Source organism: Lissotriton helveticus, chromosome 9 (genome assembly GCF_964261635.1).
Source record: "Lissotriton helveticus chromosome 9, aLisHel1.1, whole genome shotgun sequence".
In the NCBI taxonomy this organism is placed as follows: Eukaryota; Metazoa; Chordata; class Amphibia; order Caudata; family Salamandridae; genus Lissotriton; species Lissotriton helveticus.
This window is the reverse complement of record NC_136070.1, coordinates 697,155,080-697,180,005: the sequence shown is the minus strand read 5'-3', so window position 1 is coordinate 697,180,005 and position 24,926 is coordinate 697,155,080. Positions and strand designations below refer to the sequence as shown.

The 24,926-nt window shown below is 44.4% G+C and overlaps 1 protein-coding gene across 4 annotated transcripts in view; it reads right to left on the bottom strand.

The window, feature by feature from the left end:
- Nucleotides 1–24,926, bottom strand: part of LOC144781800 (maestro heat-like repeat-containing protein family member 2A) — a 91,561-nt gene that overhangs the window by 40,791 nt on the left and 25,844 nt on the right. For all 4 annotated transcript variants that reach the window (XM_078660805.1, XM_078660803.1, XM_078660804.1 and 1 more), the window contains exons 8-13: nucleotides 22,497–22,604; nucleotides 20,536–20,656; nucleotides 18,369–18,409; nucleotides 17,911–18,052; nucleotides 14,964–15,016; nucleotides 13,698–13,805 (exon numbers count right to left, since the gene is read on the bottom strand). In XM_078660805.1, the coding sequence (XP_078516931.1) occupies nucleotides 13,698–13,805; nucleotides 14,964–15,016; nucleotides 17,911–18,052; nucleotides 18,369–18,409; nucleotides 20,536–20,656; nucleotides 22,497–22,604 (573 nt within the window). The remainder of the gene's footprint in view (nucleotides 1–13,697; nucleotides 13,806–14,963; nucleotides 15,017–17,910; nucleotides 18,053–18,368; nucleotides 18,410–20,535; nucleotides 20,657–22,496; nucleotides 22,605–24,926) is intronic.

Below are 24,926 nucleotides of genomic sequence, written 5' to 3'. Positions count from 1 at the left end.
GATCAAGCCCTGATCTCTTGACTGGGTATGAGTGTTCTGATTAACTCAGATACTCTGTCCATCACCACCCCCTTTTTGAAATATTTTTGGCCACCATGAGTATGGAAGGGTATGCTCAGACATGAGTCCCTTGCTCGCTGCACCATCAGGATTCAAGCAAGCCGGGCCGAAGACGGCTGTAATGCCAGAAACCGGTCCTCGGAAGCTTGTTTCCTTTCCAGTGAAGAATTGGCTTGGTAGTTTGGTCTGCCCTGTTCCCATGATACACTGGGCCAGGGACAGACTCATTTGCATATAGCCAGGTTCTGAACTGGGATGGTGCAGTGAGCTAAAAAACGGTGATGGATCAAGCCCTGATCTGTTGACTGGGTATGAGTGTTCTGATTAACTCAGATACTCTGTCCATCACCACCCCCTTTTTGAAATATTTTTGGCCACCATGAGTGTGGAAGGGTATGCTCAGACATGAGTCCCTTGCTCACTGCACCATCAGGATTCAAGCAAGCCGGGCCGAAGACGGCTGTAATGCCAGAAACCGGTCCCCGGAAGCTTGTTTCCTTTCAAGTGAAGAATTGGCTTGGTAGTTTGGTCTGCCCTGTTCCCATGATGCACTGGGCCAGGGACAGACTCATTTGCATATAGCCAGGCTCTGAACTGGGATGGTGCAGTGAGCTAAAAAACGGTGATGGATCAAACCCTGATCTCTTGACTGGGTAAGAGTGTTCTGATTAACTCAGATACTCTGTCCATCACCACCCCCTTTTTGAAATATTTTTGGCCACCATGAGTGTGGAAGGGTATGCTCAGACATGAGTCCCTTGCTCACTGCACCATCAGGATTCAAGCAAGCCGGGCCGAAGACGGCTGTAATGCCAGAAACCGGTCCCCGGAAGCTTGTTTCCTTTCCAGTGAAGAATTGGCTTGGTAGTTTGGTCTGCCCTGTTCCCATGATGCACTGGGCCAGGGACAGACTCATTTGCATATAGCCAGGTTCTGAACTGGGATGGTGCAGTGAGCTAAAAAACGGTGATGGATCAAGCCCTGATCTCTTGACTGGGTAAGAGTGTTCTGATTAACTCAGATACTCTGTCCATCACCACCCCCTTTTTGAAATATTTTTGGCCACCATGAGTGTGGAAGGGTATGCTCAGACATGAGTCGCTTGCTCACTGCACCATCAGGATTCAAGCAAGCCGGGCCGAAGACGGTTGTAATGCCAGAAACCGGTCCCCGGAAGCTTGTTTCCTTTCCAGTGAAGAATTGGCTTGGTAGTTTGGTCTGCCCTGTTCCAATGATGCACTGGGCCAGGGACAGACTCATTTGCATATAGCCAGGTTCTGAACTGGGATGGTGCAGTGAGCTAAAAAACGGTGATGGATCAAGCCCTGATCTGTTGACTGGGTATGAGTGTTCTGAGTAACTCAGATACTCTGTCCATCACCACCCCCTTTTTGAAATATTTTTGGCCACCATGAGTGTGGAAGGGTATGCTCAGACATGAGTCCCTTGCTCACTGCACCATCAGGATTCAAGCAAGCCGGGCCGAAGACGGCTGTAATGCCAGAAACCGGTCCCCGGAAGCTTGTTTCCTTTCAAGTGAAGAATTGGCTTGGTAGTTTGGTCTGCCCTGTTCCCATGATGCACTGGGCCAGGGACAGACTCATTTGCATATAGCCAGGTTCTGAACTGGGATGGTGCAGTGAGCTAAAAAACGGTGATGGATCAAGCCCTGATCTCTTGACTGGGTAAGAGTGTTCTGATTAACTCAGATACTCTGTCCATCACCACCCCCTTTTTGAAATATTTTTGGCCACCATGAGTGTGGAAGGGTATGCTCAGACATGAGTCGCTTGCTCACTGCACCATCAGGATTCAAGCAAGCCGGGCCGAAGACGGTTGTAATGCCAGAAACCGGTCCCCGGAAGCTTGTTTCCTTTCCAGTGAAGAATTGGCTTGGTAGTTTGGTCTGCCCTGTTCCAATGATGCACTGGGCCAGGGACAGACTCATTTGCATATAGCCAGGTTCTGAACTGGGATGGTGCAGTGAGCTAAAAAACGGTGATGGATCAAGCCCTGATCTCTTGACTGGGTATGAGTGTTCTGATTAACTCAGATACTCTGTCCATCACCACCCCCTTTTTGAAATATTTTTGGCCACCATGAGTATGGAAGGGTATGCTCAGACATGAGTCCCTTGCTCGCTGCACCATCAGGATTCAAGCAAGCCGGGCCGAAGACGGCTGTAATGCCAGAAACCGGTCCTCGGAAGCTTGTTTCCTTTCCAGTGAAGAATTGGCTTGGTAGTTTGGTCTGCCCTGTTCCCATGATACACTGGGCCAGGGACAGACTCATTTGCATATAGCCAGGTTCTGAACTGGGATGGTGCAGTGAGCTAAAAAACGGTGATGGATCAAGCCCTGATCTGTTGACTGGGTATGAGTGTTCTGATTAACTCAGATACTCTGTCCATCACCACCCCCTTTTTGAAATATTTTTGGCCACCATGAGTGTGGAAGGGTATGCTCAGACATGAGTCCCTTGCTCACTGCACCATCAGGATTCAAGCAAGCCGGGCCGAAGACGGCTGTAATGCCAGAAACCGGTCCCCGGAAGCTTGTTTCCTTTCAAGTGAAGAATTGGCTTGGTAGTTTGGTCTGCCCTGTTCCCATGATGCACTGGGCCAGGGACAGACTCATTTGCATATAGCCAGGCTCTGAACTGGGATGGTGCAGTGAGCTAAAAAACGGTGATGGATCAAACCCTGATCTCTTGACTGGGTAAGAGTGTTCTGATTAACTCAGATACTCTGTCCATCACCACCCCCTTTTTGAAATATTTTTGGCCACCATGAGTGTGGAAGGGTATGCTCAGACATGAGTCCCTTGCTCACTGCACCATCAGGATTCAAGCAAGCCGGGCCGAAGACGGCTGTAATGCCAGAAACCGGTCCCCGGAAGCTTGTTTCCTTTCCAGTGAAGAATTGGCTTGGTAGTTTGGTCTGCCCTGTTCCCATGATGCACTGGGCCAGGGACAGACTCATTTGCATATAGCCAGGTTCTGAACTGGGATGGTGCAGTGAGCTAAAAAACGGTGATGGATCAAGCCCTGATCTCTTGACTGGGTAAGAGTGTTCTGATTAACTCAGATACTCTGTCCATCACCACCCCCTTTTTGAAATATTTTTGGCCACCATGAGTGTGGAAGGGTATGCTCAGACATGAGTCGCTTGCTCACTGCACCATCAGGATTCAAGCAAGCCGGGCCGAAGACGGTTGTAATGCCAGAAACCGGTCCCCGGAAGCTTGTTTCCTTTCCAGTGAAGAATTGGCTTGGTAGTTTGGTCTGCCCTGTTCCAATGATGCACTGGGCCAGGGACAGACTCATTTGCATATAGCCAGGTTCTGAACTGGGATGGTGCAGTGAGCTAAAAAACGGTGATGGATCAAGCCCTGATCTGTTGACTGGGTATGAGTGTTCTGAGTAACTCAGATACTCTGTCCATCACCACCCCCTTTTTGAAATATTTTTGGCCACCATGAGTGTGGAAGGGTATGCTCAGACATGAGTCCCTTGCTCACTGCACCATCAGGATTCAAGCAAGCCGGGCCGAAGACGGCTGTAATGCCAGAAACCGGTCCCCGGAAGCTTGTTTCCTTTCAAGTGAAGAATTGGCTTGGTAGTTTGGTCTGCCCTGTTCCCATGATGCACTGGGCCAGGGACAGACTCATTTGCATATAGCCAGGTTCTGAACTGGGATGGTGCAGTGAGCTAAAAAACGGTGATGGATCAAGCCCTGATCTCTTGACTGGGTAAGAGTGTTCTGATTAACTCAGATACTCTGTCCATCACCACCCCCTTTTTGAAATATTTTTGGCCACCATGAGTGTGGAAGGGTATGCTCAGACATGAGTCGCTTGCTCACTGCACCATCAGGATTCAAGCAAGCCGGGCCGAAGACGGTTGTAATGCCAGAAACCGGTCCCCGGAAGCTTGTTTCCTTTCCAGTGAAGAATTGGCTTGGTAGTTTGGTCTGCCCTGTTCCAATGATGCACTGGGCCAGGGACAGACTCATTTGCATATAGCCAGGTTCTGAACTGGGATGGTGCAGTGAGCTAAAAAACGGTGATGGATCAAGCCCTGATCTGTTGACTGGGTATGAGTGTTCTGAGTAACTCAGATACTCTGTCCATCACCACCCCCTTTTTGAAATATTTTTGGCCACCATGAGTGTGGAAGGGTATGCTCAGACATGAGTCCCTTGCTCACTGCACCATCAGGATTCAAGCAAGCCGGGCCGAAGACGGCTGTAATGCCAGAAACCGGTCCCCGGAAGCTTGTTTCCTTTCAAGTGAAGAATTGGCTTGGTAGTTTGGTCTGCCCTGTTCCCATGATGCACTGGGCCAGGGACAGACTCATTTGCATATAGCCAGGTTCTGAACTGGGATGGTGCAGTGAGCTAAAAAATGGTGATGGATCAAGCCCTGATCTGTTGACTGGGTATGAGTGTTCTGATTAACTCAGATACTCTGTCCATCACCACCCCCTTTTTGAAATATTTTTGGCCACCATGAGTGTGGAAGGGTATGCTCAGACCTGAGTCCCTTGCTCACTGCACCATCAGGATTCAAGCAAGCCGGGCCGAAGACGGCTGTAATGCCAGAAACCGGTCCCTGGAAGCTTGTTTCCTTTCCAGTGAAGAATTGGCTTGGTAGTTTGGTCTGCCCTGTTCCCATGATGCACTGGGCCAGGGACAGACTCATTTGCATATAGCCAGGTTCTGAACTGGGATGGTGCAGTGAGCTAAAAAACGGTGATGGATCAAGCCCTGATCTGTTGACTGGGTATGAGTGTTCTGATTAACTCAGATACTCTGTCCATCACCACCCCCTTTTTGAAATATTTTTGGCCACCATGAGTGTGGAAGGGTATGCTCAGACATGAGCCCCTTGCTCACTGCACCATCAGGATTCAAGCAAGCCGGGCCGAAGACGGCTGTAATGCCAGAAACCGGTCCCCGGAAGCTTGTTTCCTTTCCAGTGAAGAATTGGCTTGGTAGTTTGGTCTGCCCTATTCCCATGATGCACTGGGCCAGGGACAGACTCATTTGCATATAGCCAGGTTCTGAAGTGGGATGGTGCAGTGAGCTAAAAAACGGTGATGGATCAAGCCCTGGTCTGTTGACTGGGTATGAGTGTTCTGATTAACTCAGATACTCTGTCCATCACCACCCCCTTTTTGAAATATTTTTGGCCACCATGGCCATGAGTGTGGAAGGGTATGCTCAGACATGAGTCCCTTGCTCACTGCACCATCAGGATTCAAGCAAGCCGGGCCGAAGACGGCTGTAATGCCAGAAACCGGTCCCCGGAAGCTTGTTTCCTTTCCAGTGAAGAATTGGCTTGGTAGTTTGGTCTGCCCTGTTCCCATGATGCACTGGGCCAGGGACAGACTCATTTGCATATAGCCAGGTTCTGAACTGGGATGGTGCAGTGAGCTAAAAAACGGTGATGGATCAAGCCCTGATCTGCTGACTGGGAATGAGTGTTCTGATTAACTCAGATACTCTGTCCATCACCACCCCCTTTTTGAAATATTTTTGGCCACCATGAGTGTGGAAGGGTATGCTCAGACATGAGTCCCTTGCTCACTGCACCATCAGGATTCAAGCAAGCCGGGCCGAAGACAGCTGCAATGCCAGAAACCGGTCCCTGGAAGCTTGTTTTCTTTCCAGTGAAGAATTGGCTTGGTAGTTTGGTCTGCCCTGTTCCCATGATGCACTGGGCCAGGGACAGACTCATTTGCATATAGCCAGGTTCTTAACTGGGATGGTGCATTGAGCTAAAAAACGGTGATGGATCAAGCCCTGATCTGTTGACTGGGTATGAGTGTTCTGATTAACTCAGATACTCTGTTCATCACCACCCCCTTTTTGAAATATTTTCATAACAACATGATATGGCTGAACATCTCTAGAGGGTGTATCAGGTCCCGAAGGTAAAGCCCATTCTGGAGAAAATTCAAGACCACTCGCCTCTGCCAGGTCCTCGAAATAACTCCCATCCAGCTCACCTTCTTCCAAGTCTGAATGAGACTCACAAATTCTCTGATTATCTAGGAGACGTTGAGCCTCTCTCCTAGACCTCATCTTAACTCGAAGTGCAGCCGGATCCAATGTCGAATCCGACGGCGCCGGAGCCGACGTCGGAATCGAATCTGAAGGCTTGGAAGGATGTTCCATAGACTTGCTTGGAGCCGGCGACGCCGGAGCCGGAGCCGTCGACTTCGGTCGAGCCGGCGTCGATATCGGCGTCGACCTCGGTGGAGCCTGGTACTGCCACAGCGGGGTCGGGGCTGGCATATACGGCATGAAAGGTGCCGGAGCATATGAGTGAGGTACACCCAAATTAAAAGCCATTGGACCCATGGGACCCGAAGGTGCTCCAGAGGGGTACCATGATCTTGAGAAAACACCATACATAGCGTTTAGAAACGCAGAAGGGTCCTGACCTGGAGCTAGAAATGGTGGATGCTCAGGTTGACCTCGAGGCAGATTTGAATCTGTTTCCATAACAGGATTCGAAGTCTCCTCCTCAACCGGAACTCCATCGGCGTCCTCCGGAGTCTAAGATGGAGCCGGAGACGGAGCCGGAGTCGGATCCGGAACCGGAGTCGGAGAATGGACTAGCGACTCCGAAGGTGAGGCCTCACCTTCCTGATCCGATACTTGTGGAGGAATTACCGCCGACTTCATCCTCTTGGGAGATTTCGATCTTGAGCCAGACTTATCATCCGAATGATATCGGGACTCATGTCTCCTCTTATGTTTTTTACGAGAGCTGGAAGCGTGATCAGATGAAGACTTCGAGACCGACGCCTAACGAGATCTCGACCTGGATCTCGACTTCGATCTCTTCGAGTGTTTTGAAGATCTTCTAACTTTACTCGCCTTCAGCTTAGCCACAAGAAGTTTTGACTCTCTTTCTCGTAGAGCCTTTGGATTAATCTTCTGACACAACGAACACCCATCCACGTCGTGGTCAGAGCTCAGACACCAAATGCAATCTTGGTGTGGGTCCGTAACGGACATCATCTTCCCACATTCTCTACAAGGCTTAAAACCTGTTTTCTTTGTCGACATGACAATCGAGTAAAAAGGTCAGAGAATGGAGAATCTAAGAAATATAGTAACAAAGTACCAGAAGCTACAGAGTATCCCTAAACCGTTAGCGTCGACGACGCGGAAAAAAGGGAACTGATGTCATCACGCCGGCGTGGGCCTGTTATAGGCGTCGGTGACGTCAGCGGAGTCGCGAGCGATGTCGTGTCTCTATGACGTCCGAGTCCACGTCGGCGCGAGGCTACAAAAGAATTTCTGAATGTTGCTGACGCAAGGGGATATTCACAAGGTGAGGAATCCACACGGCAGATGTATCTATCAGAACCATGCCTTCGCTTCTTATGCGTCTTCTTCGTTGACCTCGAAGCATGACCAGATGACGACCTCGAAGGCGACGCCGTGCGGGACCTCGACCTCAACTTCGACCTCGCCCTACTCGAACGCGATCTCGAAGTCTTCTTCTCCTTTCTACCTTTCAACTTCACCACCAGAAGTTTTGCTTCCCTCTCTCAAAGAGCCTTCGGGTTCAACTTCTTACACGAAGAACAGCCTTTGACATCGTGGTCCGAACTCAGGCACCAGATACAATCCTCGCGCGGGTCCATAATCGACATCATCTTGCCGCACTCCCCACATGGCTTGAACCCGGTCTTCTTAGACGACATCTTCAGCGAGAAACAAAGAAGCAAGAAGACACCAAACAGAGAAAAACAGTAACAAAGTTACTAACAGCTACAGAGGTTCTCTGAAACCGTTAGCGTCGACGACGTGGAAAAAAGGGAACTGATGTCATCACGCCGGCGTAGGCATATTATGGAGTCGGTGACGTCCGCGGAGCCGCGCGCGATGTCGTGCGTTCCTGTAACGTCGTCCACGCCGGCGAGCTACAAAGAATTTTCCGAACGTTGCTGACGCAGGGGGATATTCACAAGGTGAGGAATCCACTGGCAGTTGTATCCATCAGAAGCCGCCTTACTAATACCATTGACAACTTTGGTCGGCCTGCATTTGACCGCTACACACTCCAAGATGTCCACCACAGAGGGATGATACTTTTGCTACACAAGCACATGAGGGGCTTGCTCCTATTGGCTCCAGCCTACCTCTTCTCTTTCCTCTTCTCCTCATTTGACAATTCCCAATAGTGCTCACCAAGCATCCTAATCCATTGGGAATAGACCACTTGGCCGCCTCGTGTTACTTATTACATGAGGTGGCCTAGATTTCCAACATGAACACAGATGCCAATATGCCTAGATTCCACCATGAGGGATCGCTAGGAGTTATGTGCACCTGATTTGCTCTCCATCACTGTATATGCAAGAGTACTTAGGTTTACTATACATTTCTCTGACCATTACCCTTGATTAACAAAACATTCAACTGTCTTAGTTTACTACTTAGAGGCCACCTTACAAAAACCATGGATGACTTTGGGATGCCCAGCTTTTAACCACTGCACACTCCGAGATAGGCGCCACTGAGGCATGATACCGCTGTTACATCAGCACGTGAGAAGCTCACTCCTTTTGGCTTAAACTCGCCCCTCCCCTCCTCTCCTCTCCTCATTGTCCACTAGGTCATCACTCCTTCCAGCTGCTGCCCACACCACACCTGAGGACAATCGCTCCAATTGCCCGTACCTTCAATGGCAGGTCTTCTCCTCTGCTCAGTCACGAGCCAGGCGAGCAGAGGAGGGTAGGTCTCTTATGCTCTCCGTGCAGAAACCATGTGAGTATGGTTGCTTCTCTTGAAAACGTTTTCTTTTTCTTTTAACACTAAGTCATTTGGGTCCACTTGATTTACTGTTTCTTTTTACTGACCATCATAGCTCTTTCCACTGTCAGCAGCTGAGCACTACCCTCTGCTTTTGACCTATAGGGCATAATTAATTGATCCAAAGGGTAAGACCCGTCACTCACAATGGAGGACAACCAATCACTTATGATACGCTGAGTAACATGAACACAGATTGGTTTATTTTGTCTGTTCCATGTATGTTCACTTGCTTATTCTGTTATATTATATGTACTTGTGTGTTTTTCACTTCTTTCACGTTGTGGTGACTGGTCAGCGCCAAAAATAGCATGCGCATGTCTACCTTTAGAGACACTATGATACAGTGAGTTGGAAAATCGATTCTGGTGACACATTGAACCAAACATACAAAAACATTTGTTTACTGAGTGTTTTCTTTATTTTTTCATTTATTTTCTAGGTTAGATGATCAATTCTAAACATTTTGAACCAGGTATTTTCTTCTAAAGTAATACCATAGCAGCATATCATGTCTTAGGTGTGGGGTCGGACTATCCCCCATATTTTTGGTCCTGACGAATCATTGTGGAACCTTTTTAGGCCATCGAAACATGACCACACTCACAGATTTAGTCTACTTGGGTACTTCACACCCCTGTCTTAGCCCCAACTAAATTATATTTTTTTAATCCTACCAAGGGAACCATCACATTACAGTTCAGTTCGGTATCTCTTAGATAGTTTTAGTCTCCCTTTTCTTCACTGTACACATTTACGAATCTCTGACAGAATATCGAGGCTGAAAATATCGACGCAGGAATATCGAAGGCAAGTATATCGACACCCTATCTACAACATGGTAAGTACAAAAATATCGAAACAAAAATATCGATGTTAAAAATATCGTAATTAAAAATATCGTTTTTTAAAAAAAAGATAAAATTAAGTAAATAGTACTTATATATATTTTAAACTTATGTTAAAATGTGTTATAATGTTTAAAATGAATAAATAATACATATTTACTATTAAACATTTAATTAAAATTAATAATAAAATATATAATATATACTTAATTAAAATATATACATAATTTTTTAAATAATTATAAAATATTAACAAATACTACAATTTAAAAATACATCAACACTCATAAAATAATAACATAAATAATAATAAATAATTATATTTATTAAATAACAACAATTAAATATACTTTCAATATTTTTAAAATTAATTAAATACAACATTATGTAACATCTTAAATACATAAATAAATATAAATAATATTGAATAGCATAAGGGTAAAAATTACTATTCAAACTCCAGAGGGTGCAACAGTAGATAAAGCGTTGGATAGCGTAAGGGTAAAAATTACTATTCCAACTCCAGTGAGTGCAACAGTAGGGAAAGCGTTGGATCGCGGGTATGTAAAAATAACTATTCCCGCTCCAATGAGTACAACATTAGGGAAAGCGTTGGATAGCGTAAGAGTAAAAATTACTATTCCCACTCCAGAGAGTGCAACAGTAGGGAAAGCATTGGATAGCAAGTGGGTAAAAATTACTATTCCAACTCCAGTGAGTGGAACAGTAGGGAAAGCATTGGATAGCGGATATGTAAAAATGACTATTCCCACTCCAATGAGTGCAACATTAGGGAAAGAGTTGGATAGCGTAAGAGTAAAAATTACTATTCCCACTCCAGAGAGTGCAACAGTAGGGAAAACGTTGGATAGCGGGTGGGTAAAAATTACTATTCCAACTCCAGTGAGTGGAACAATAGGGAAAGTGTTGGATAGCGGGTATGTAAAAATGACTAATCCCACTCCAATGAGTGCAACATTAGGGAAAGCGTTGGATAGCGTAAGAGTAAAAATTACTATTCCCACTCCAGAGAGTGCAACAGTAGGGAAAACGTTGGATAACGGGAGGGTAAAAATTACTATTCCCACTCCAGTGAGTGGAACAGTAGGGAAAGCGTTGGATAGCGTATGGGTAAAAATTACTATGCCAACTCCAAAGGGTGCACCAGTAAGAAAAGCGTTGGATAGCGTAAAAATAATATTTAATATTCCAACTACAAAGAGTGCAACAGTATGGAAAGCGTTGGATAGCGTAGATTGGCAAATTACTATTCCAACTCCAGAGGGTGTAACAGTAGGGAAAACGTTGGATAGCGTAGGGGGAAAAATTACTATTCCCACTCCAGAGAGTGCAACATTAGGGAAAGCGTTGGATGGCGTAAAAGTAAAAATTACTATTCCCACTCCAGAGAGTGCAACAGTAGGGAAAACGTTGGATAGCGGGTGGGTAAAAATTACTATTCCCACTCCAGAGAGTGCAACAGTAGGGAAAACGTTGGATAACGGGTGGTTAAAAATTACTATTCCCACTCCAGTGAGTGGAACAGTAGGGAAAGCGTTGGATAGCGTAAGAGTAAAAATTACTATTCCCACTCCAGAGAGTGCAACAGTAGGGAAAGCATTGGATAGCGGGTGGGTAAAAATTATTATTCCAACTCCAGTGAGTGGAACAGTAGGGAAAGCATTGGATACCGGGTACGTAAAAATTACTATTCCCACTCCAATGAGTGCAACATTAGGGAAAGCCTTGGATAGCGTAAGAGTAAAAATTACTATTCCCACTCCAGAGAGTGCAACAGTAGGGAAAACGTTGGATAGCGGGTGGGTAAAAATTACTATTCCAACTCCAGAGAGTGCAACAGTAGGGAAAACGTTGGATAACGGGTGGGTAAACATTACTATTCCCACTCCAGTGAGTGGAACAGTAGGGAAACCGTTGGATAGCGTATGGGTAAAAATTACTATGCCAACTCCAAAGGGTGCAACAGTAAGAAAAGCGTTGCATAGCGTAAAAATATTATTTAATATTCCAACTCCAAAGGGTGCAACAGTAAGGAAAGCGTTGGATAGCGTAGATTGGCTAATTACTATTCCAACTCCAGAGGGTGCAACAGTAGGGAAAACGTTGGATAGCGTAGGGGGAAAAATTACTATTCCCACTCCAGAGAGTGCAACAGTAGGGAAAGTGTTGGATAGCGTAGGGAGAAAAATTACTATTCCCACTCCAATGAGTGCAACATTAGGGAAAGTGTTGGATAGCGTAAAGGTAAAAATTACTATTCCAACTCCAGTGAGTGGAACAGTAGGGAAAGCGTTGGATAGCGTATGGGTAAAAATTAATATTCCAACTCCAAAGGGTGCAACAGTATTGAAAGTGTTGGATAGCGTAGGTGGGAAAATTACTATTCCAACTCCAGAGGTTGCAACAGTACGGACAACTTTGGATAGCGTTGGGGGAAAAACTTACTATTCCCACTCCAGAGAGTGCAACAGTAGGGAAAGTGTTGGATAGCGTAGGGAGAAAAATTACTATTCCAACTCCAAAGGGTGCAACAGTAGGGAATACCAATTAATAAATATTTACAAAATATATTACACATAAAAAATTTAATTAATTACAATTAAATTACTTCCCACCCTATTCCCCTATAAACCCACAACCCACTCTGGTACTAAAACATAACATTTAATAATAATTAACATTAATTACCAATTAAATAATTAATTTATCAATTAATATAATTAATTGCCAATTAATAATTAAATAAAAAATTAATTAATTACAATTAAATTACTTCCCACCCTATTCCCCTAAAAACCCACAACCCGCTCTGGTACTAAAACATAACATTTAATAAAAATTAACATTAATTACCAATTAAATAATTAATTTATCAATTAAAATAATTAATTGCCAATTAATAATTACAATTAAATTACTTCCCACCCTATTCCCCTATAAACCCACAACCCGCTCTGGTACTAAAACATATAATTTACTTAAAAATAAATTTATTAATATATAAAAATAATACACATATAATAAAAATTAATTTAAATACTTAAAAACATAACACATACATAATAAAAATCAAAAAAATAATACAAATATCGATATTAATAACATCGAAATTAGTTACATCGATATATATGCTATCGATATTACTAACTTCGATATTACTTACATCGATATAAATGAATTCGATATTACTTACCTCAGGGTCGATATTCTGTCCTACGATATTCTTGACATCGATATTCTGTACCTTCGAAATTTTAAACACGATATTTTGGTAGGTCGAAATTTTCAACTCGATATTTTGACTGTGTCCCCACATTTACATCACCCCTCACATACAAAATGCCCTTATACAACCACTTCTCATCAGACATCAAAAATAAAAAGATCTCCCCTAAAGTGACCCTTCTTGGGGCCCGTAGGGCATTATAGCGCTGGACCTATGAGAAGCAAGCCCACTATGAAGCATTACATCCTCAGTGATGTGTGAGGGCACCAAGAAATAATCCTTAAGATTCCCCCTTCTTAGCCCGCCTTCCTTTCTTCTTTGCTTTTTGATAGGAACAATACCTCTACTGCTTTTTGCATGAATATGGCCTCACATCCCCTGAATGGGGATTGGCTCTAACATGAAGACTACCTATTGGCTAAAGGAGATCCATTAGGGAAATGAGTATAGCCCTGAAATGTTGTGGCTTTTATTGATTCAAGTGGAGAGGATTACCTCAGGGAGTTCATCTCCATCTGCTTCTTAGTAGGTCAGTCCTTCCAGGGAGTGGGAGAACCATACCTGATTTTCCCAACAGGCTAAGCCCAATGCTGTGTACCCATATTATAAAAATTACCTTTACTAATGGAATACACAGTTCTACCCTTCTCCGACTTTGTGTTAAATTGACTTCTCCAATGGTTCAATACTGACCCTTGAGAGCACTAACCTCCTCATTCACATGATGGGCAAAACTGTCAATCTGTTCGGTGAGTTCTTCCATAAAAGAGACATGCCATTCTCTGTATGGGGCTTGTTTTAGGATAGTCCCCAGGAACTGCAAGAAAAACAGTGAGAGACTTTAATGCAGTAATAGAAACGTAAATGCAGTATCCACGGCTGACGTCTGCAGGGATTTTGAGAAGATAAGGGTAAACAAACTTCAGCTAACAACCTCTGTAATGAAATTATATTTGGACATAAGAACCAGAGAACACATACAGCAATGATTAAATAGTGTGGTGTGATATCAGTGCTCAGAAGAAACAGGAGGCCTTGACAGTGGCCGTGATTTACACAGAAACACATGCAACAAAACCATGCTGCCCACAAATTATTGTGAAAAGAGCAATAGTGCAGCCATGCAAACAGAAAACACATTGGGACTATGCAACAATATCACATACTTAGAAGCAGAATGCAAAAACATTTTGGGTATCCAGCAAGGGAGCAGAATGTAAATTTAGTGTTAACAAGGGTGAAGACTGAACACAAGGAACATAAAATTGCATCTCAGGAGCACAATAGAAGTTCAGTGGAGTGTGATGGCCTGGCAAAACATACAGTGACAGAGTGACAATTCAAATGAAGATAGGGAGCATGGATCATGTGCCTATCCGATTGCAGAATATGAATTTACTGATAATGTGGAATGCAGTGGGAAGAGTGATAGTGTGACAATCCAGGGAAAGAAGAATGTTGTGCTAGGGTGACTATCCTGGGGTATAAAAAAAGAGTCGGAGGAAACAATTACCAGTAAGGGGCTACATTTGTAGCCCTGTGCAACAACAGTCAGATTTATGAGTAATGCAATGATCACTGTGGAGCCTGTGGAGCCTGTAATTTACCTGGGTAAAACATGCAGATAAACTCTGATACATGTAGGACTAGGTGTCGTAAGCATGCAGTTTCCAGTTTATGAATGTCAACTTGGGCCAATAAGGTTTTTAATGCCTCTGGTAAACATTACATATTAGGGAAATGTTATGTACCAGGTACAGCTGCTCCCCCTCTGTGCCCAATCATAATCACCATCATAGTAACGATCATAATCCATAGAAATAATAGGGATATGGTGAGAATATTGCAACCTCATAGCAGAACAGCACTATGATGGGGTGAATTTAATATCTGTATATATTCACGCTGAATGAGTGGCTTTGGAAAACAAAGAGACAAGCGTCATGTGTGACATTCATTAGCAATTCATCCTTACTGAAACAAGCGTGCATTTCCACTTTGCCAAGTCAAAGGTTCTTTCCGTGGAAGCTGAAATAGTAGTTGGTAAAAAAGAAATATATGTAAGTAAAAGTGAATAGCAAGCAACATTTCAAAGGCAATGTGCTTACATACCAAGCACTAGCAGAAGTAGATTCACACAATTCAAAGTGTGCAAAACGTGATTGTTGGCTCAGCCTGTCCTGGGAATTGAGTTCAAGGTCATTAGTTGTTCATGTGCCCTTGATGTCACTCTTAGCTCCTTATATCTGGTTGTAATTTTAGGTTTATATATTCTGGTTTCCTTTCTTATATAACAGAAAAGTCACCATACCACTTGTTTGCAGAAAATCAGTTTATTACAGAGCTACTGCCAATAAGCATTTCAGCTGTCAAATTAAGCCTTGATCACATAGGGGATCGCCGTTGTGGTTCAGAGTAAAAAAGTGCATATGTGCTCTAAAATTACATACACATAGAAAAATACTCCTTTATTATATCAAAGACCAAAATATTTTGTAACACTTCTTAATTTGCCATAATACCCAACGTACTCCAATATAGTCCTAGGTAGTCGCACAAGCTTTTACCGACATTTGTCCTATCTTGCTCTACATAACAGTTCTGGCCCTGACCTTTTACCTAGTTAGGTGCTGCATAAATGTTGTGTAGTTTTCTCAAAAAACTAGCCTAATTTATTATGCATGAAGATTCTTAGTATCACAGCAGGATTACAATCTTGTGCATAATAACTCTGTATAAGGGTCACCACTATCGTCATCCTTGGCTTACATGCCCACAGTACCATGGCACATCTAGGTAGAACCCCTGATGGTACCTTTCATGTATATAAGTACCACATCTTTGCTGGGCAAGCCGGAGGAGAAAAAGATTCTATGCTGACATGCTGACACGAGACGCTGAAGTCCCTGCATGCAGACACTCCAGTTAGCAGTCGTCTGACATTACTTGTGGGTTGTCCACTCGAGACCAAGATGGGGTCCTTTGCTTTCTCACATCAGGTATTGGGGTTTGCTCTTTCCTAGGAGGTTCTTGGCTATACTCAAACATACATGCTAGGTACACTTAGGTACATCTAGTTAGGGTTTGCATCGTAGGAGTACGCACTATTAACTTCATGTATTTATATGTCTGCATATATTCACTATTTTAGCACCATGGTAGAATTCTACTTTTTATTTACTCTATTGGTGCTTGTAATCGTCTACATCTGTTTCTGTCTCGTGGTTGTTGCAGCACATGTATTTTATGCTAGAATGACTCTGGTTCAATAAATACTTATTGAAAACACCCCCACCATTTAGTCTGTGTATCTCTCTGAGAAAAAGTGAGTACAAGTGACCAAGCAAAAAGTATTGTACTGTTTCCATGATCCCTGAGGGGTCAGGGTTCTCATGTTCGATAGTTGCCAGAAACTATTCTCTCCTTGGTAAGGTTGTGGGGCTTATAGTGGCACTGTGAGCTAGCTGGTCTACATACTAACATATCCTTTGGGGGTGTCTGGAATCAGTCTGGACACCAATCCATGAGTTTATGTTGTCTAAAACGTGAAGATCCTTTATAGATTTGTAGGAACTACCCGACTAATTCACATAAGTGACATTATAATTTGCAATTAATTCTACCTTAAAAACACAATAAAACACTTCTGCATGATATCTGCTACACAGGCTGAAATATAAATCTTGTTTTTGAAGAAAACAAGGGTGACTAACCTTACAGAAATATGTATCAATCAATTTATTAACAACATAATATCACCAACTTTTCTAAATGTTCCTCCATGTGAACTTCTCACATAGCAGGATTCAATTATGCAACATTTAAAACATTACTTTTAACTGCAACATATGGTTGTACCAGAGTTCTAACATTTTCTTTCATATTAATTGCTGTGAAATACCCTGTTCATCCTTAGTCATCACACAAACAATGTTATGCCCGAGTAGACTAATCTAACCTACCATGTACCCTGACTAATACCTACTTCTAATACAAACGCAGAGAGAGCGTTTGGTGTTTATAAATGTGTGTGCAAAATCTCCTCTGTATTGAGGCCACCAGGAGTTTTTGTTTCAAGTTTAGTCATTAGAAGAGTTGGTGCTACTGAGTTGTTACAATAAGTCACAATTGAAATAAAAGAAAAGGTGCCAAAACAGGTAGTGCTCTAAAATAATGTTGACCTTGGATATACTGAAGAAATATTTTTTTCTATGTTTATGGAATTTTTTGGCACATATGTACTTTAAAACACTGAATCAAGATGCCGCATTCTTATGTGATCAAGGCTGCGTCTGACAGATGAAGCGCTTCATGGCAGAAGCTTTGTATTAAACTGATTTTTTCGGCAAACCAATGTGTCAACTGCCTTTCTGTTATAAGCGGAAGTAACCCAGAACTTGCAAGAAGATACCTGACTCCGTTTCTGTTATTGCCTCATACGGTTTGGAGTATGGCATCGGCCAGCTACAAAGAAAGACTGTGACTATTTCTTTTTTTGCTTACTTATACAAGCCCTCAGCCAGACCTCCTCATCTGCTGGTCTAACGTGTCCTATCATTCACATTCTCTTCTGTCCTCCACAGCATACATCATGGGCCAATTCTGACTTTGGCTAACTTCACTGTGAACAATGGCGTTCTGCTTTTTCACAAGGAGCACATCCACACACAAATTATTTTCATTTAATAAGAATGTGACCTTTTGAGACCAAAACAGTATTTTTTATCTTGGTATGAACCTGGCATCACCTCCCACTACAATACAAGTTTATAAAAACCGTGAAAAAAACATGAGTGGACAAGGTCTAAAAGCTAGCAGCCAACACCAGACTTAATGGCTTTGTCATTGGTCAATGGTTGTTTGAAATGCCATTAATACTTGTTTAAATTGTGTGCTCACTGGTTCATGCTTTGGGGTCTCACCTTCTAAATATGTTATCAGCGGGGGGATCTTCTTTCTGAGGAATTTTGCTAGAAATGGGTAATTTTCAGGAATCAGCCGCGCGAGAAGAGCCAAGACTGAAGTTCCCCTTTCGACATCCCAGCGAGGATATGAAGAAATTACCTGAAAACCCACAACAAAGAATTCAGAAAGTGATTCTGTCATGAGTTCCTATTCTCTAGCCTAAAACTTCTGGAAATGATACCTTGTTCTCTACGCAGTACTTAGTACCAACCACATTTTGGCTGTTTCTGTACAATTTAAGTAGCATGTCGTACTGATAACCAATTTACTGGAAATAAAACCATCAAATTCAAAAGGAAAAAAGCTGAGTTGAATTTAAGATCTCTATTAGCAGGTTGCATAGAAATGGCAGCAAACAACTTGGGAAGAGGGATCTGGTGGAATATGATGGGGGTGGAATGTGATACTCACTCACCAGCAATCTTATGAAGAGTCTGTGTATTGGAATGTCTTTAGCTGTTTAGGTACAAAAGAACGAAGATATGTCATACTCAATCCATAAATTACTGAGCAATACTTGCCAAAGGAAGACACATGGCTGACACACACACTTAAGACACCCAGTAGTACCTGTAAAGAAGATGATGGGTGATGGGTGGCATTTCAATGAGCCTCTAGCGGTCATGAGGATGCTTTGAAATTCCTGCAAATACTGGCAAAGGCACCCTTACCACTAAGGAGTGCCCAGGGGTGTACAGTACCTTGACAGCCTATGCTGCAATTCTCTTCCTCCCTCCCTTAGTGGTTGCTGTCAAGGAATGAAAGCTGGAGGAGGAGCTACCTAAGCTGCCATGCATAGGTTCCTGCTACAGCTTTCATTGAGGGATAGAAGACTCCAGTGGGATAAGAGAGGATGCGTCATGAGCCGTGGACGTGCTTTACATCCTGAAGGACCATGGAAAAATGGGAGCCATTTTCTGACCGGATACCCCAGAAGAAAAGAGGACTCCAGAGCATGTTCTTGCATATCTATTTTCTAATAAGGTTAACGACCTGGGGCAAGCAACAACGAGCACATATGTTGCCTGTTCGATTCTGCTCAAGACTCCTAACATGAGTGACAAATAAATAGACTATGATACCATCTGCCCAGGTCACTTGCACTTTATCAACACATCCACTGGAAAGTTGAGCGGGGAGAGCTAATTGGATCCCTGGAATTATAGCAATTACAGATATTCACCACCAGATGCGAATCTCCTTCGTAACCTTGGAGTCAGTCAAAATATTTATTTTCACTTACCATCATTGAGCATGCATCCCTGCTTACAAGTGAGGGCCAATAACTAGCATTTTAGTATGGAGCTGAAGTCAAAAATGTTGAACCAGAACTATTGCAGAGACAAATATCATAACTAAAAGTAACTCCATGGAGAAATAAAATACATCCCTGTTGCGGTCGGCAAAAGTAACAACACATAAATAGGTACCATACCCACCAGGGCATGATCAACATACTAGACAGAAGTAACATCATGGAGAGCAAGAATACTCCAAGGTTTGAAGAGGAGCATTAGAGCCCTGAGTAGCCTCATGGTGTGTGGAAACCTGGGACAGTTAGTACATTGCATTTAGGGGGTTAGTGCATTAACCAGACTAAGAGCTGAAACAAACAGGAAAGTCACTTTATGTCTGGCAAACTACAAAAAGTATGTAGGGATTATTTATAAGCCCCTTGTGCCACCTGTGCATCACTTTTTGAGACACACCAGCAGTGCAACCTGCTGCTCCATATTTACAAGGGCAGGTAAAGCCACCCTGCGTGGCTTTTAATGCCCTTGTAAATATGGCCCCTTTACACGCAACACTTTGTGTGGAACAGTTGTGCCATGGGTTTTGCTGTGAGATTTCCTGCGCAACACCCAAGGCTTCTGCCGCATTTCCAGATTTACAAGAAATAGTACACCTGGAAATGTGTCAGAATGCTACACCTCCCCAGGGGGAGGTATAGGGAGGTGCAACAAGAACAAATATTTTTATTTCTCCTTGTTGTTTACCTCTTTATACGCGTACTGCCTACTGCAGCACATTTAGGAAGAGGAAATTACCTATTGTGATTGTTTTTGTGCACAAAGGTATGCCTAACTGCATAAAAACAAAGATATGCCTTACTGCACAAAAACAATCATCCCTGTGACGCAGCCACCCTTGCACCATGGTACAAGGGTGCCTTCATAGTTGCATGGCAGCTAATTATGCATCAGCACTGGGAGAGCAAAGGGATCTATTATATCATTGTAGATATGAAGCATCCCGGTGCTTCGGAATTAACGCAGCGTGGCACAGCCAAGTGGCTTGAGGCACAGCAATTAGTTAATGCTTTGTGAATAAGGCTCACAGCGAGCAGCAACATCAGCACAGACACATATATCTCTAAAAGGAGAGCAACAAATGTTATTTGAAATATTGACACCCACATTCTATAGTAACTCAACCATAACATCCTGAGCTAATGGACTGGTTCTTCAACTCATGCCTGATCATGACAAAGTAAGAGGGGATCTGGAGAGTGGAGGAGGAAGCATTAACCACCTTCAATGGTAGATCCCACTGTGTCAATGAGTAGGATGCTTAAGACTCACCACATTCATGAAAGTTGATGCTTGCTTTCTTATCTACAACAAGTAGCATCTGGCACAGTGCTGGCACAGATGAAGTATAGTCATCTTCCAGCATGTAGCTCAAAATCTCTTTCCAAAATCCCTGCAAGAAAGAGCAGCGAATGTGTTATTAGTATCATTAGCATTTAATAAGGCTGCATTCCCACAGATAAACAGTCATAGCCGGTGGGAGGGATTCTGGTGGGTCTTCTGGAGATGGGGCTACATTTGAATTATCCCCTTCCTGATACCATTCCTTGCTGATGGGGTCCAAGACAGATTGCTGGTATTACACTGATGTAGCACCAACCCTGTTCAATGCTACACTCCGTGATTCTATATCCGAGCAATTATTTGCAGAGAATGAGTGCAACATTTATTCTCCAAAAACCCTGTGAGTGAGCTGCTTTGTAGATTATCTCATTATCTGCTGTTATCCTCATAACAATCACAAAACAGAACTATCTTTATAAATGTGCCAGAGTGTGCAAAGCTATGGCAGGGAATGAACGACCCTGTTGATATGAAATATTGGTGCTTGATGTACCATTGGGCAAGTAGCAAATAGGAGATGCAGATTAAGTAGCTATGTTTTGCAATGTGACTGATGTGCCATTCAATCTCGTTTCAAAGTGGCTATTTAGAATAATTTGGAAAACCTCCTGCCTCATTAAAAAAAATGAGGTAGGATTCGGCAATCTTCTATGAATGCCGGAAATGCTGGGAATGAGGACTGCATGGGACAGCAGACCTCTATCCCTGCAGCAGAGGAAACAGACTTTACATCACGTCTCAAATCACGCTGTGCCTTAACAACTTGGTCCAAACCACTAATAATAATAACAATAATAATGAGCTTTATAAAGCACATAGCTGCGTCAGCTACGTGTCCCAGCACTGGGGTATCAGTCCTATTATACAGAGTAAGAATATGTATTCCCGTAATCTAAGTTAGCGTGAAAAAACATGTTTTTAAATTCTTGCGATATCGTATTTCAGATTTTTCTTGCCTAAGCCAAAGCGGTAGGGAGTTCCACATCTTGCCTGCCAAGTAGTTGAAGAAATGGCCTCCAATGTGAGCACTTTTGATTCTGGGGATAGATGCAAGAGAGGCATCAGCTGATCTCAGATTTCTTTTAGGAAGATAAGGTGTGATCAGAGGTGAAGATATTTAGGGCCTTTATGATTGAGAATCTTGTGACAATAGCACATGGCTTTGAAATATACCCAATGCCTTAACGGAAGTCAGAGCAGCATTGGTAGAGCTGGGGCTGATGGTGAGTGTCTAGGCAGATGAAATAGCAGCCAAGCTGCCATATTCTGCACCCACTGTCGTCTTCTTCATCATGTCTGTGACACTCTGAGATACAGAACAATGCAGTAATACAGTCTCAACATGATTAAAGACTTGACCACTGTCTTTCTGGCAGCTTCTGGCAGGAAGACAAGATGTTTTTAAGGTATTTAAGATCCCAACACATTGCCCTGCAAGACTCGTAATTGCTGTACGTGCCCTAATGTGTCTTTTCAATGCATTCCTTTATCAAGCAAGCCAATACAACCACTTCCCTGAAGGAAAGCGTTGTTGGACTAATGTTGTACTTCAAGTCCAACTCTTTCCCTACAGTTGCTCAGACTGGAGTTGGAATAGTAAATACTATTCCAAATTCCAGTGCTTTCCCGAAGGCAAATCATGGTAACGACTTGGGTGGAAAAGGAATGCATTTTAAACATGCATTCATGGTTCAGATTACTATGTGCATATTTCCCACATACAAACCTGCAGCAGAGAGAGCTTTACTAAAACATGCTATTATGTGAGTTAGAGGATAGAGGATAATGAAGATAACCTGGGAATTGAGGAGTCTTTGGACATTCTGCAATTTATATTTTGTACACTTCTAGTTTATTGACCCACCCTATTTCACATCCTTCTCACTTACCTCGTCAGTATTTTTATGGCGTAATGCAATTTTATTGAGGAGCTGAGAGATTAGGATGTGGATGGTCTCTTCTTCAACACCAGATTCAGGATCCATGTGACTAGTGCCCTGTGAAAATGTGGAAAAGCAAGAGAAGTAAAGTAACATATATTTTCACATCATTTTCACTGTGTTTTCTCTCCTCATGGAGGTTCAAGAGATTTGAGAGTGAAAGCATCACAATTTTCAAATCAAGGTTGTAAGCACAGAGAGAACCTCTTGGCTTAAATTCAAATGTGAAATTAAAACCACTAGCCGCAAACATGTAAATAAAAATGTATAAATGAGGTTATGCACCCATGCTCCGCTCTACAGAGAATAAAAGTATATGGTCATTTGGCGGAGAAGTGTATAGCATTCATATACAGTCTGTGGGACTTGGCCCTTTTCCCAGAAATTTTTTGCTTTTTGCTTCCCTAATTTAGGATGTCCCCCATTGTAATAAAAGGGTATAGGCCTTGTGTAGTGGAGATGCCCTGCGTAATGTTAAAGTAATGTTAAGGTGCAGGTGCCCACTTCCCCTAACATGGCTGCCACTGATCCCTGCTACTGCAGTGCGGTCTTTGTGGGCGCATTCTAGTAGACAGGAGCTGGCTGGAACCCTCCAAACAATGTATCAATACTAGCCTGCCAGCCTGTCCATAGCCATAATGGTGGAACCTCCTAGAACCTTCTGGAACAGGTGAGGCGGCACCAACTGCCACTGCCAACTGTCTACTGGCACTATAAAAGGAAAGGGAGGGAAACTTTCCTGTCAGACTGAGGGAGCACAGACCTGGGGGAGAACCTACGCAGGAGTTTTAGGCAATGGGGCCTAGACAGGGACCTATGACACTGGTAGAGACAGGGCCTAGGTGCTGCCTACCAAGTGTTGAGGGACCCTGAACTTGCCCCCTGACTTGGCCCGGGGGAAGGGGAACCCTGGGACCACTTGAAGGGAACTGGCTGAGGAGACTTGATTTCAGCCATCAACTCCAACATTCCCCCTTCAAGGAACCCAGAGACTGCTATTTACAAGGGCGCAGAAATATAAAGCACCAAGAAGAAACCAAATCACCACAGGACTTTTGAGAAGACAACCAGGTATTGGCGTTGTATCGCTCTCTGCGCTCCCTGACGCCACCTGGTTTGCCACTGTCGTGTGGCCTGTCCTGTTGGTTCTCCTGAACTGCTTAAGTTGCCTCAGCTGACAGAATTTGTCTGTAAAGTGTCCCCTTGCTGTGTGCCGGGCCGCGCTGGGCCTGAATTACTGACTGTCCTGCCTAATCAGCGCTCTCCTATGGTGCCCCTGAGAAGTGCTGTGGTCTGCCAGAATTGTTGTGCCTCTAAGCGCTGTGAAATTGCCCCCCGCCCAAGCGCTAACTCTGCTGAGAAATTGCCCCGAGGCGCTATTATTGTCCCGTGCCGTTCCGCTCTGAAAGTGGCTGCCTCACTTACCACTCTGGCGCGGTAGCCTCGGTGCCTTTTTGTGCCCCCTCGGCGGCCCTCGGTGCCAGGAGAGGGCCGCCGCCGCTTCGCTGAGGGAGAAGATCACCGCCGTGGCCCGGTGGACTCACAAGGCCTCGTACCTGCAGTTGAGGCCCGGCGTTTGCTTTGTGGTGCCAGTGCCGCTGTTGTTGCCCCCCCCTCGGCGGCCCCCGGTGCCAGGAGGGGGCCGCTGCTACTTCGGTGGGGGCCGCACTAGGCCCGGTGAAGCCGCTTCCCAGCCTCACATGCCAGGGGTTGCCCGGCCGCGTCATTGGCCGCACCCCCCTCCTGACGCCGCGCAGCCATTGGCTGCTGTTGTCCCGCCCCCGGGAGCTGCTCCATGATTCGCCGCTGAGGGTGGGCCCCTCCACCAGCCTTCTTCCTAGTGGTTCCCGGGCCGGAAAGCCAGGGAAGGCCCGGGGACAGCCTGCCAGCACCGGAGGGCTCTCTGAGGAGAGCGAGAGCCCTCACCAGCCGGCGCAAACTCCGGGAGGGGTCAAGAGTGATCCTCAAGCCGCGTGAGGCCTAAGAGGGCCGAAGAGTAAGGTAAAGCCCGGTGGGGAGGGCGGAGAGCCGGCACAGAAGCGGGACCTCCGAGGAGCAAGGAGGAGTCCCTGGAGCCACCCCTCCCCCGGGGAACTCTGCTGAAGGGCCCCGTTGGCCGTAATTATTCACTGAAGGTCCCCTCAGAACTGGGCAGTAGCCCTTATTGACTTAGACAGAACCCCCCACATCCTTCATTTGGTGACTGGTCTGAGGAGGAGGTAGACCCTTGCTGGGGAATTGTTTTAGCCAGATGGCCTCTTAGCAGGGACTGAGTTTCGCAAGGAGAAATCCCCTGCGGGTTCAATGATTTATCCATGCCTAATGAAATGTTTTGCCTTTCGAAGGGGTATTAACTGACAGAATGGTTGCTTAACTGCT